General features: G+C 39.5%; 1 protein-coding gene across 3 annotated transcripts in view; it reads left to right on the top strand.

The window, feature by feature from the left end:
* The first annotated feature begins 427 nt into the window (after positions 1–427).
* The window catches only part of ZMAT3 (zinc finger matrin-type 3), a 33,293-nt gene continuing 21,183 nt past the window's right edge, over positions 428–12,537 (top strand). For 2 of the 3 annotated variants that reach the window (XM_059391508.1, XM_059391510.1), the window contains exons 1-2: positions 428–667; positions 4,156–4,482. In XM_059391508.1, the coding sequence (XP_059247491.1) occupies positions 4,213–4,482 (270 nt within the window). In that variant the 5' untranslated portion in view covers positions 428–667; positions 4,156–4,212. The other variant, XM_059391509.1, reaches the window with a different exon arrangement.

The raw sequence follows: 12,537 nt of genomic DNA on the forward strand, positions 1-12,537 counted from the left end.
GGTGGCAACCAGCGGACGGAGGGCGCGGCTGGAGTGAAAAAGGTTTGGATCTCAATGACAGGAGATGAAAAGTTGCAAAAGCTCTGTGTAAGCGTCTACTCTGGATCAACTTTCCAGGGTGTACGCGATAAACAGCTAGCTCTTAGGACCTGTTTGCTGGGTGGTGCACCCACCTTTGCCTCGTGCTTCTTTCCCATCCCCGCCCCAGCGTCCCTGTGCTCGCGGTGCCCGCACCTATCCGGCGCGCACTCGGTCTGTGAACTCGGCCTGTGAGAGGTGCTGGAGCAGCCGTGCGGTCCCGCCACCGCCACTGTTGCTGCTGCCGCTGCCTCCGCCGCCGTCGCCGCCGCCGTCGCCGCCGCCGCCGCCGGGCCGGCCCTGCCTGGCACATGCGCAGTGGTGACGCCGGGCCGGCGCCTTCAGTCTCCTCCTTCGCCGCCTCCCGGTTCCGCAGTCACTTCCTGCAGCTGTTTCCCTGTGGGTCCGGCTGGACTGACTTTTGACAGTCAGCCTTCAGCTGCGGCGGGGGCTTGGCCGGGGCCAGCCGGGAAAGTTGCGCGGAGGGAGACAGAGTTGAGTCAGGCCGAGCCGAGAGCGCGGGGCAGACGGCGGCGGGCGCCCGGGGTGGACGCGGCGCCCAGACTCCTGGCGCGGCCGGAGGGTTCCGGTAAGGGAGGGCGATCGCGAGTCTCGGGGCATTTAGGACAAGCCCGGGATCGAAGGCGTCTAGCGGTTCCTGTCGGGTGCGGGCTTTCCACCTGCCCTCCACGTGACAGGCTTGCGCTGCTTTTATTTATCTGTTTGCTTTTGAGCTTTTCACGTGTACCATTCGGATCGTCTAGCGGTGCTGCTGCCTTGGCCCTCGCGTCCCCCCCGCCCGGTGGGAGACGGGGGATTCCATCTTCCGTGATGGCATCCTTACGGGATTGAGGTGCGTGTGCGCCTGTGTGTGTGTGCGCGCGCGCTTGTGTGGATGCAGGCAACATTAGGAATGTAAGGTATATGTGGGCGATGCTGAAGTGTCTGCAGCTTAGACTCCAGTGTGTAAACGATTCCCCTGGATAGGAACCGTCGTTGCGGAGACTGGAAAACAGTCGCCAGTTCACCAAGGCCTTTTCTTCCCCAGATCCCTGCGTTCTTTTCAGTCTTCCTTACAGGACATACCTTGCTTCCGCTGATTATTTTTCTTATTTTTCTCTCTCATTCCTTCCCCATGTGTTCTGATGACTTCTGAATAATGCTCACCGTTTTCCCTTGTTTCCAGAATTCCCAGTTACTGTCCAGACTTCCCTAGTTTGCTGAGGTGTCCATAACCTGTTCCTTTACACTGTTGTCTTTCCTCTGTAGATTTCTCCAAATGAGAAAGTGGTTGTCTTGAATACAGTATGTGAAGAGTAGGCCCCAGTCCATTCGTGAAAACTATGCTATGACCATCCGTTTTCTTTAAACAGGGTACACTATGAAGCTTTGACTTTCTTTATTATATCCTCAAAACCCCTTACAGACCAGGACCTTAACCATCATAAAGCTTTCATTTATGTCACTTCAAGCATCAAATTGAATGGTTTTTAAGATCTGAGGAATATTTTATTTACATCAGCCATCGAGTTAGTTTCTTTCCATCTACTGCAGTGGTTGAACGGATCTGAGTCGCCTATGCTTTGAGTATCTATTCCACCATCCATACTTTCAATAAAGGCTTGGTTTTATTTCTTTTAGATTTATGCCAGTTTTTGTTTGCTAGCATAGTGGACAGATGTAATTGTCATGCACAGAGCCTTTTTGGGAGTTTTATTATCATTTCGATTGTTGACTATTACAGGAAATAATTTTGGAATATCTAGCTATTTTTAAAAAATTGTAAAGGTGAAATGTGATAATAGGTATGTCTGTACTTGGCAAGAGTTTTTTTTTTGTTTTTTTTTTTTAGGAATGCAGGGGATTTTATCACTTCTGGAGGGGGTCTCTTGTACCTCTGGGCTTTGAGACTGTCCTTTGTTTTGATGGAAACCTGTAGGCAACATTGGGGGAGATGAGTGTTGGAATTTCCTCAAGTGGGAGTGAGCTTTCATAAAACAAGTCCAGACATGTCTAGGCAATCGGTAGTATTTGATTTTGTTTATATTGTTGATTTCCTTTATCCCGATATTTCAACACCCTCCTCCATTTTCCATTCTGAACTGGCAGCTTGTCTGTGGCAGTTTGATTTCAGTATGTCTCTGTACAGGTGGTTTGTGTAGTCTTTTAATATTGTGAATTATTATAATTAGGTAGTTAACTTTTTGAATCCATGGTTTTTGTTTCTTTAGTTTTCCTTTTTAAAATGTCCATGCCTGTCTTTGCGTGATTTAATTGAGAGGAATAATATGATTACAGAGAATCTTTTTAAAGGTCCTAAATCTGTATTGCTTTTCTTTATGTTCCCAGAGATATGGACAGCATACTTCTGATTAAGAATAAAAAATATTGTTGTTTTAAGTATTATGAATGAGAAGTACTGTTGAATATTATGACAAATTTTTGTACTTTGTCTTTAACTACATTATTTTCCCATTGCACTGATACCTCCGCTGCTCCCAGAGCCTGAATTTAGTATAAAAGTTGTTACTTGATTGCAATTTCCATGTGTATACTTATTAAATGTGGTAAAAGAGACTTTTAACTTTTTAAAATTTTGGTTAATTTTAGTAAATGTATTATTGTCAGAAAATATGCACATTTCTCTTGCAGATGGAAAATTTCAGCCATTTAAAATAGCCATATTTTATTCACCAAGGAAAGAGGTTTTAATAGTACTGAGAGAGTGGAAGGAATTGTGTATTTTGGAATTCGGATTTTAATTTGAATTAATTAGAATCATGGAAACTCAGAACATGTACTGTGGTTCATTTTGAGATACTCAGGGCTAGAAAGCACCATCTGGGTGGGAGGCAGGAGAAATCATGTATAAAATCAAAGAGGTATTGGAACATATTGGATCTTTTCTGAGCAAAACAGAATAATCAGTTACTTAATAAAAAGGGAAAAGGAAATTGCTGAAAGACTGAGGAACTAGAATTAAATGGGGGCTTCTGACAGTGTGAACCATTACCTCAGAGGACATTTACTTGATACATTGTTTTATGCCGGTAATTTATGGCTAGACGGAGAGAAGATATTCTGATTTTATAGGGGATTCATGAATATAGTTTAAGACCATCTGAGGTGGGGTCCTAAGCTCAACCGCCTACAGGGAGCAGTTAAGTAACACAAATATAGTACACTCAGCGGGAAGAAGATGGCCTGGAGAAGACAGACCTGGCTACTGGGGATAGTGCCTCTCCATCCTAACTAATTGTCCATGTAGGACCATGTGTCAGATGTTGCCAGATCATCCTTTTATCAGGAGAAGCCATGAATCTCTTGATTTTAAAATGTTGATGACTAATTCAATTTAAAAAGTGAAAGCAAAACACAACATTATATGTTCCAAACAGAGCACATCTGAGGCTGCCTGCGCCCTCTGCTATGAAGAATCATTCATTGGCTTACCTCTTTAAATATTACTGGTTGATGGGAAGGAACTCTTTTATTTATTTATTTTTTTACACAGTAACTGAGTTCCTTGATATTTTAGCTAGCTCTAGAAGTGTTTTAAGGGTTCTGAGACTCGGAAGTCTTTATTTTGCTGTTTTTGATTCCTCTAGATGGAAAGACCAGTTTGGATGAAAAGGAGACATTTGCTGAGGTTCTTTGCCACTGGTGTTTTTGTCTGTGCATAGTAATCATCGAGAGTAGTTAAGTGTCAGTGTGCCTGAGGGAAGGGGTCTGGACTAGGTGACCTTTGATGTCCATTTCAGCTGTGTGACTTTTAGATTTAATTAGCCATGGATGCAATGCTATTAATGTCCGTGGGCCAGAGGGACCGCAGTTGGAGCTGGGCCAAGCAAAATAAAGCGAAATCTATAAGGCTGTTCTCCGTGGAAGAGCATAGTGTCAGTGTGGATTAACAGATAGGGGAAGTCTGCTAGATGAAGCAAAAAGAAATCCCAAAGGTGGTTTGGAGAAGTGGAGGAAGGGGTCAGATGGTGTGGTCATTTACATGTTGTATTGCTGAGGTCACATTGTTAAGTGGGTTTTTTTTTGTTTTTTTTTTTTTTTTTGCTGTTGATAAAGATTTGAAGATTTGAGTTCTCATCGCACATCGGATTATGCCCAAGACTTTCCTACCCAATGATCCTCTTGCAACACGCCGGCCTTCCTCTGCCTAAGCGGCCCTCATCCTCTCCTCCTATGTCAGTGGCAGCCCAGTCTGCAGGAACTTTGCAGCTTCCGCCACAGAAGCCTTTTGGGCAGGAGGCTTCCTTGCCTCTGGCCGGGGAAGTAGAGTTACCAAAGGGAGGGGAACAAGACTCTGCCCTGGAGGAGCTATGTAAGCCCCTGTACTGCAAACTCTGCAATGTCACCTTGAACTCTGCGCAGCAAGCCCAGGCTCATTATCAGGTAAGAGGGGAATAGAAGGCCAGGCATTTGGTGAGATGGGCTTTGCCCATTTCAGTCTTTTCTCCAGATATGACCAGTTGTGCCTGGAATAATCATGATGGCTTAGTGAACGACTAGACATTAGTTTGTTTGATTACAAGCATAATGTTCCCTACATTAAAAGAACACATCACTTTTCACAGAATGAGACGTCAACCTAACTGTGTGGCTTTTGATATCTTGCTGGTCATTGCATGCAAATGTATATCATCTATGCTTGTACAGGTACAAACCTGTGATCCCAAGGTGAATAGTTTTTGAGACATGATGTACCAAACTCAATTCAGACTGTTTAGGAGAATTAGCCTAATGAATATTATCTTCCAGCTAATTTAGTTTACATCGGTTCAAGGTAATCTATGAATGTTATGCTTTTTCTCTTTGACCTCTGACTCTTCTTACATGACCTGTCACTGCTAAAGAAAACACAGGTATTTTTCTGTGGCTGGAATAAAATGATATTGGAATATTGAACCTTACCCTTCATAGGACACATACTCTGAACTGATGATCATTTCTGAGATTTAAAGCTCTCACCTCCATGTAGGGTATCTAGTGGAAAGGACAATTTTAAAGAGGTTATTACCTAAGAACAAAGAGAAAGCTAACCTTTGTCTAGAAAGAGAGAGTGCCGTATTTCTTTTTATTCTAGATTGCTATCCGTATACAATTATATAATTTCCTTTTTTTGGAAAAAGGAGACCCGAGAAGCAATTGAGGCCACATGCCACTGAATGAAAGGATGTCTTCTGGGTCAACACTGATTTGACTTTTTATTCTCTGCATGAATAGCCGCAATCAGAAGACATATGGTAGAGAGATGACTTAGACAGGTATTTCTTCTATCGCCAGGCTCTGTCTGTAACGTAAAGTTGTTATTTACTCTAGGTGAAAATCTTTTTCTGTTTTGTTTGGATGCTAAAGACTGATGATTATGTCACTTTGTGATTATACCTCAGAAATATTTTGAGGGTGTATTGTTTTCTCTAGGATTGAGGGGGAAGACATAATGTGTCGCTTCCCTGGAGTGGCCTTTGTTTGGGTTTGTTTTGCCCTCAGGTGTAGCGCATTGAGTTAATTATATCTCAGATCCTGGCATTTGTCGTCAGTGGTGCATAAAGGCATCTTCTGGTTTTATTTTTACATTTCTCCCCTCCTTCAACCTCACTCTCATTCCCTCTGTGTATCACTCTCCAAACCATAGTGGTTTGATATGGGTCTTCCTTTGCCTATTTTGCCATTTGAGGGGAGTTCTATTAGGATGCTGCTTCTCAAACCCAAGACACAGTGCTAGCTTTCCTCTTCATTTGTTCCTGTGACATATTCAGTGTTATAGCCCAAGACTCACTTTGAAAAAATCAAGCTTGAGATCTGAAGTTTTGGTTTTTAGCTGTATAAAGCACCTTGTAAGTCATTAACTTGAGAGAAAACTCACCTTTGTGCCCTTTAAAGAAGAGTTGTTTATTTGTATGAGGTAAAACTCTTGGGCAGTATGTAATTTTAATGTATGTGTATGGGTTATATCTGTATCTCCTGCCTTTTTTCCTCCTAATATCACTTTGTGTCTCCATAGACAGTGATGGATGCTTCTGGTTATGCACAGAGAGGATTCAGTTTGAGCAGGGTCATTGGATTATAAAGCTTAAACTAGATAAGAAACAGGATCTGCATTTGTGTTTTTTTTTTTCCCTTTGATTCTGTGTTTTCGTGTGTGTGTGTGTGTGTGTGTGTGTCTCAGTAATCAGATTTTTAAGTGGAAAAGTTGGAGGAGAAGGGCAGCCTGTCATAGTGGATAATGTAAGCAGTCAAAAGCTAGGGTGAAGATAAAGAAGAAGATAGTTGGTATTAAGAAAGTAGAACCTGATGGAAAATTAAAAGTTTCAGTTTTTTTTCCCAATATTTTGTTTCTAAGAGCTTAGAAGCAAAGATTTGAATGAAGTCAGTGTTATTCTTAAAGAGGGAGGGTTTTTGTTTTTGTTTTTGTTTTAAGATTTTACTAATTTATTTGACAGAGAGAAATCAGAAGAAGGCAGAGAGGCAGGCAGAGAGAGAGGGGGAAGCAGGCTTCCACTGAGTGGAGAGCCCGATGTGGGGCTCGATCCCAGGACCCTGAGGTCATCACCTGAGTCAAAGACAGAGGCTTAAACCATTGAACCACCCAGGCATCCCTGTTCTTGTTTTTTTCTTTACAGAGAAACAGGCCAAAGGAGTTAGAATATGAAAATATGGAGTAATTTCATTAGGATAGTATAAAAAAAAGTTAACTTTAGAAGTAAAATCTAGATTTCAGCAAGAAAGATGTGGTCAAGATGACACTGTGTGGATCAAAGAGTAGATCAGAATAATAAATAATTAGAGCATGAATATTGCTTAGAGGTGGGGAAAAACACTATAGAGGGGAAACAGAAATATCTACCTGAAAGATGCATCAGAGTCTCCGTACATGGTACAGAAATAGGCAGTGATTTAAAAAGTCTACTGAAGAGAAGGGTAGGACCAGCGAGTAAGGCTTACCAAGAACCAGGATTAGGTAGATTGGCAATGATTCTAAGTAGACTAATACAACAGAGTGGTAGATGAGATATGGAAAGTTTTATTTCTGAAAACCTGCTTTATCATTTTAAATATAGAGTGATACCAAGACTGCAAATTCACTATTTCAGTTATGTGTGAGATAAAAGGGGTGGGTGGTAGACTGTTTATAAGCTGGATACACATTTGTGTAAAGTAATAAATCACTGTGATTACATTTCTCCAAACAGTTGAGTCAGTTGGTGCCATTGTTGAAATCGCAAAGTTTCAAATTAACCATGTGTTGTAACCAACCTTCACTCTAGTGTGAGTGGTGTTACACTAGAGTGTAACTGTATCATATTCCAGAAATCCAGGACATACAATGGAAGCTGCTTGATAAACACTTCCTTTAAGCTCACTCTGACATTCCACTGTTCCTGAGTTGGGGCTGCCTTAGCAATGAAGCATGTGTATCTGTGATCACCACAGATTTAGTTTTATTCCCAGGACTTGTCACCCAGTCAGTCTGCTTCAGAATACCCTGCATTGTTGTTTTATTTTTAATGATATTGCATATTTTTACAGTCTCAAACTTATGGATTTAGTTTTATCTTAAAATAAAAGCTTTGAAAGAAAAAAAACACGCCTTCATTTTATTAAAATCTGTTTGCAGGCTTCCAGTTACTTAGGGCAAGCCTGGCATGGAGTAACACAACACTGTGTTAGCACCATACATGCCCAGAGGAAGAACTACTTTGGGTGGAAGGTTTAACAGAAATAAAACAAACAGAAAAATGGATAAATTTTGCTAGGGCATCCATAGTGTAAAATAATGTCAACCCATGTATCTGCTAATTTGCATGTCCATTTGAAAAATAACTACTCAGATACTCAAAGTACATTTCTAGAGTTTGTCATAAATATAGGTTTCTGTTTTTAATATTTAGCAGCTGAATAGTAATGTGACATATTAATTAGATTAATTTGAAAGTGAGACAGAATGCAGGTTAAAAAAAAGTAGTTCTAGAGTTATGAGAATGCAGTTGATGTTATCCCAAAATTTAGAATACTGATTTTAGCACTTATATTTTAACATTGGTCACTCAGGTTTGGATGGCATGATTAGCAACTCTAATCTCAGCTAATTTTATGTTTTCAAAATTCTCCCACCTGGTTGTTTTCCAAATGAACTTGCAATGGACTGAGAATAGTCAAATGGCACTTCATTAGGGGACAGATGTTTTCCTTGATAACTGCTGAAAGTTGTGTCTCACCAGCTCTCTGCCTTCCCATCCCAGTACCGTTACCTCATTTCTTCTTCCAAAGAGTACATATCTCTTCTTCTGACAGGCTGATTCCTCACCCTAGCCCTGGTTTTCATCACCTGTCATCACTTCTTTACCTCGATCAAATTAAAAACCTACTCAAGTTTTTCTTTGTAAATAAAAATAGCAACAACAGCTTTTTCTTTGCTTTTAATCCCTCTGCTTGGCAACTTTTCTCCTCTCCTTAGAGTTCTGACAGATATAATTGTCCTCTCCTGGTCTTCATGTCCCATCTGTTCCCCAGCCCACCCCTGCATTCTGGTTTCATTACGATATTCTACTGAAAGGGTCCTCTCCATGGTCACTTATGACCTTACCAGGCAAATCTAGCTTTTTCTCACTTGACCTTTTGTAACATTTGCCACTGGTAGCAGTTCCTCAAAATATTGAACAAAATTTTAACTCAAAACAACGCCTGGGGAACAAAGGGCATATAATGAAAAGCAGTAACCACCTGTGCTCCCTTCCGCCTCCATCCCCACCTTTTCTTCTCCATTCTCTCTTCCACTTCTCATCTTGCCTTGGCTATAGTTTTACTTTGGCACTGTTAAGGTTGATCGAGTTTTTGTTTATTCAATAATAAATTAGGTTTACAATGCTCTATTTGTAGGATGATTCTAATTGTTGGAAATTAACATTCAGCATTTACATTGCTATAACTAGGGAAATATTATTCTTTGAAGAGCTGTTTTCTTCTCTGTGTTTCCAAAGTCACGATCCCATGCTACTCAAGAGGAATGTTCAAATGGATGACCCTTTCTTGAATGCCACCAGTTACTCAAAATCACGTCCTTTTTAGTTTGTGACATATGTGGGTTGTAACTTAGAAATAACCTTTTGTTTTTCTTGAGTTACTGAAACTTTAAAAACAGGGAGAAGAACCTTATGCATTTGTAAAAAACAACTACTAACTTCTGAATCATTCTTTTAATTGCTTACAGTCCTTTTCATTAATCTTCATTAAACCCACTGATTTCCTGTTCTAATTTGGACTAGTTGTTTTATAACTGGATCTTGACTTCATTGTGTAGTTTATTGTATATCCTAGAGTTTTCATTTGCTTTTCTTTTTCCTTCTTTCTCTCCTATAATGTATCTTTATCATAACCCCATTTCCCTCTCCAAACTCTCATACTTTCCATTGTGGAATTCCTGCTTTATCCTAGATCCGCCCCCCATCTTCCTGTTCCATATGCAACTGATTGCTCCCTGGGCTTGCTACACAGCTGTCATATTTGGATTTTTCTTCATTGCCCTCTGGCTTGGGCTACAATTTTCTAAATATGCATGCTTTCTATTTTTCAATCTTGTTTTGTTGGAGTACATCTTCACATTATTTGAAGGAAGAAAGAATAAATATAAATATATATTATAATAGGTCTCTGTCTTTAAAATAAAGTGAGAGAGTAATAAGACATAAATTTTTTCCTGAGCTCTTGTGTGTCTAAAAATGTGTGTATTATGGCTTCATAGGTAACCATTCATTTTCTGGTTGAAAGTTACTTTTCCTAAGAATGTTAAAGGCTGTACTTAATTGGGTGTACACGGGTGTGTTTGGTTTTTTGTTTTTATTTATTTATTTATTTTTAATCTAGTATTTCTTTTTTTTTTTTTTTTAAAGATTTTATTTAATTATTTATTTGATAGAGATCACAAGCAGGCAGAGAGGCAGACAGAGGAGGTGGGGGAAGAAAGCTCCCTGCTGAGCAGAGAGCCCGATATGGGGCTTGATCCCAGGACCCTGAGATCATGACCTGAGCCGAAGGTAGAGGCTTAAACCACTGAGCCACCCAGGTGCCCTTAATCTAGTATTTCTGAGGAGAAATCTTACTCTGGTTGTTATTCTTTTGTGGGTGACCTACTTTAATTTTGGGCTTTTTTCCTCCTGGAAGCTCTTAGGCTCTCCTTTTGATCCTTCGTATCTGAAATTTTACAATGATGGATGTGTTTAGTTGTGCATCTTTTCTTCATTTGTCTTGGTCAGCACTAGAAGTTCTTTTCCGTTTACATATTCCTGTTTCTCTTGAGCTCTGGGGAATTTTCTTTGATATTGTTTCCTTGATAATATTCTTCTCTATCTCTTTTCCTGGTCATTCTATTAGCACTAGCCTGGAGTAGCTGGATTGATTCTTTATATTGCTTATCTCTCCTTTCTTTTATCTTTACTTTATTCCTTCTTTTATACCATAAGAGGTATTCTTGAATTCTAAACCTATATTGAATTTTAATAATTTTGACATTTATGTCCTTAATTTTTAAGGGCCTTTTGATTTCTTTCTTTTTTTTTTTTTTTAAAGATTCTATTTATTTATTTGAGAGAGAGCATGAAAGGGGAGAAGGGCAGAGGGAAAAGCAGACTCCCTGTGGAGCTGGGAGCCTGATACGGGACTCAATTTCAGGACTCCGGGGTCATGACCTGAGCTGAAGGCAGTTGCTTAACCAACCGAGCCATCCAGGCACCCAAGGGCCTTTTGATTTCTTATTGTCCCTTTACTAGCTTCTGTTTTTATAGGCTATTAGTTAAGAACATGAAATCATGGACTTTGGGGTCAGACTAGTCTTTAAATTGTAGTCTTGTAACTTACTAGATGTGTATCACTGGAAGAAATATTTCCTAACTTCTCTGTGTCTCATGAAGAGGAATTTGTTGATGATACTAATGATACTGCACCTTAGTGTGTATAAGATATTTAGAACAGTTCCTGGTATCTGAGATGGTGTTTAATACTGTTGAATTTTCTGAGGGTGCAGTGGAGCATGGTAGTATGGGCTCTGGAATGAGATTGGCCCCAGCTCTGCCATTTACTCATGGCTTTGGGCAAGTTTTATTTTATTTTATTAACTTTTCTGTTTGAATAACACTTAACTTACAAACCAGTTCCAAAAGCAGTCCAAAAAATTCCTGCATGTACTTCATCCAGATTCCCCAAATGTTAATATTTACATAACTGTCCTACAATATACAAATCAGAAAATTAACTCTGATAACAATAATATCTAATCTACAGACTACATTTCACCAATTATCTAATGGTGTCCTTTTTTTCTGGTTTCAGGGTCTTATCCAGGATGAAATTTTGCATGTGGTTGTTTTATCTCCTTTAATTTAGACAGGTTTAGTTTTTCTTTGCTTTTTACAGTCTTGCAGTTTTTGAAGAGTTGTTTTGTAGAATATCCCAGTTGAGTTTGATTGATGTTTTCTCATGATTGCATTCAGGTTATGTGGCTTTGGGGGCAAGAATATCACAAAAGTGAGGTTGTGTCTTTCCCAGTGCATCATATTAGGAAAGATGTGAATATTTTGTATCACTGGTACTATTACTTTGGTCACTGTTTAAGATGGTATTCTGCCAGGCTTCTTCTTTGTAAAGTTACTGTTTTTCTTCTTGTGTTTAATAAGTATCATGTGGGGAGATACTTTGAGACTCTGAATATTTTATTTCTTACAGTGTTTTCATTCATTAATTTTAGCATTCATTGATGATACTTTCCTATAGCAATTATTACTATGGTGTTTGCCAAATGGTGGTTTTCTGTTTTAACTATTTTTTTTTTTTTTACATGTATTGGTTGGAATTTTATTTTAAAGAAGAAATTCTTGCTTTCTTAATTCATTCATTCATTCAATCACCATGGATTATGTATTCTTATTTATTCTGGGATGTAATCTCTTACTATCATTATGTATCCTGCTTTTTATTTTTTCCAGATTTGACCAGTGTGTGCCCCTTCAGGTTGTGGTTGTGTCCTTTTGACATGACCCTGTAATATTTGTCGTACTTCCTTAATTCCTGAATACAAAAGATTCCAGGATTTTCTTGTATTTTCCCCAAGCCAGCCATTTCTTCAAGGAGCCAGGTTTCTTTTATTGGAAAATGGTATTTAGAAACCAAAATCTGAGTGCAGGGTGTGCTTTTCACTACTGGGATATATTGTTTCTACATCTTCTCAGTGACAGAGCTAGTAATATTTACCTATGTATATACATTTATATTTATCTATATGCACGTAAAGTTGAAAACTGAGTTCAGGCTGATACTTCCAATTTCAATACAACACAACAGTGTACATTCTAACCTTCCATCTTTTCTTAATTTTTCACTCCTTTCTTCAATGGGGAAAAGCCTAGGCTTTCATTAACCACAAAACACACACACACACACACACACACACACACA

The sequence above is a fragment of the Mustela nigripes genome, chromosome 2 (genome assembly GCF_022355385.1).
Source record: "Mustela nigripes isolate SB6536 chromosome 2, MUSNIG.SB6536, whole genome shotgun sequence".
NCBI classification, from domain to species: domain Eukaryota; kingdom Metazoa; phylum Chordata; class Mammalia; order Carnivora; family Mustelidae; genus Mustela; species Mustela nigripes.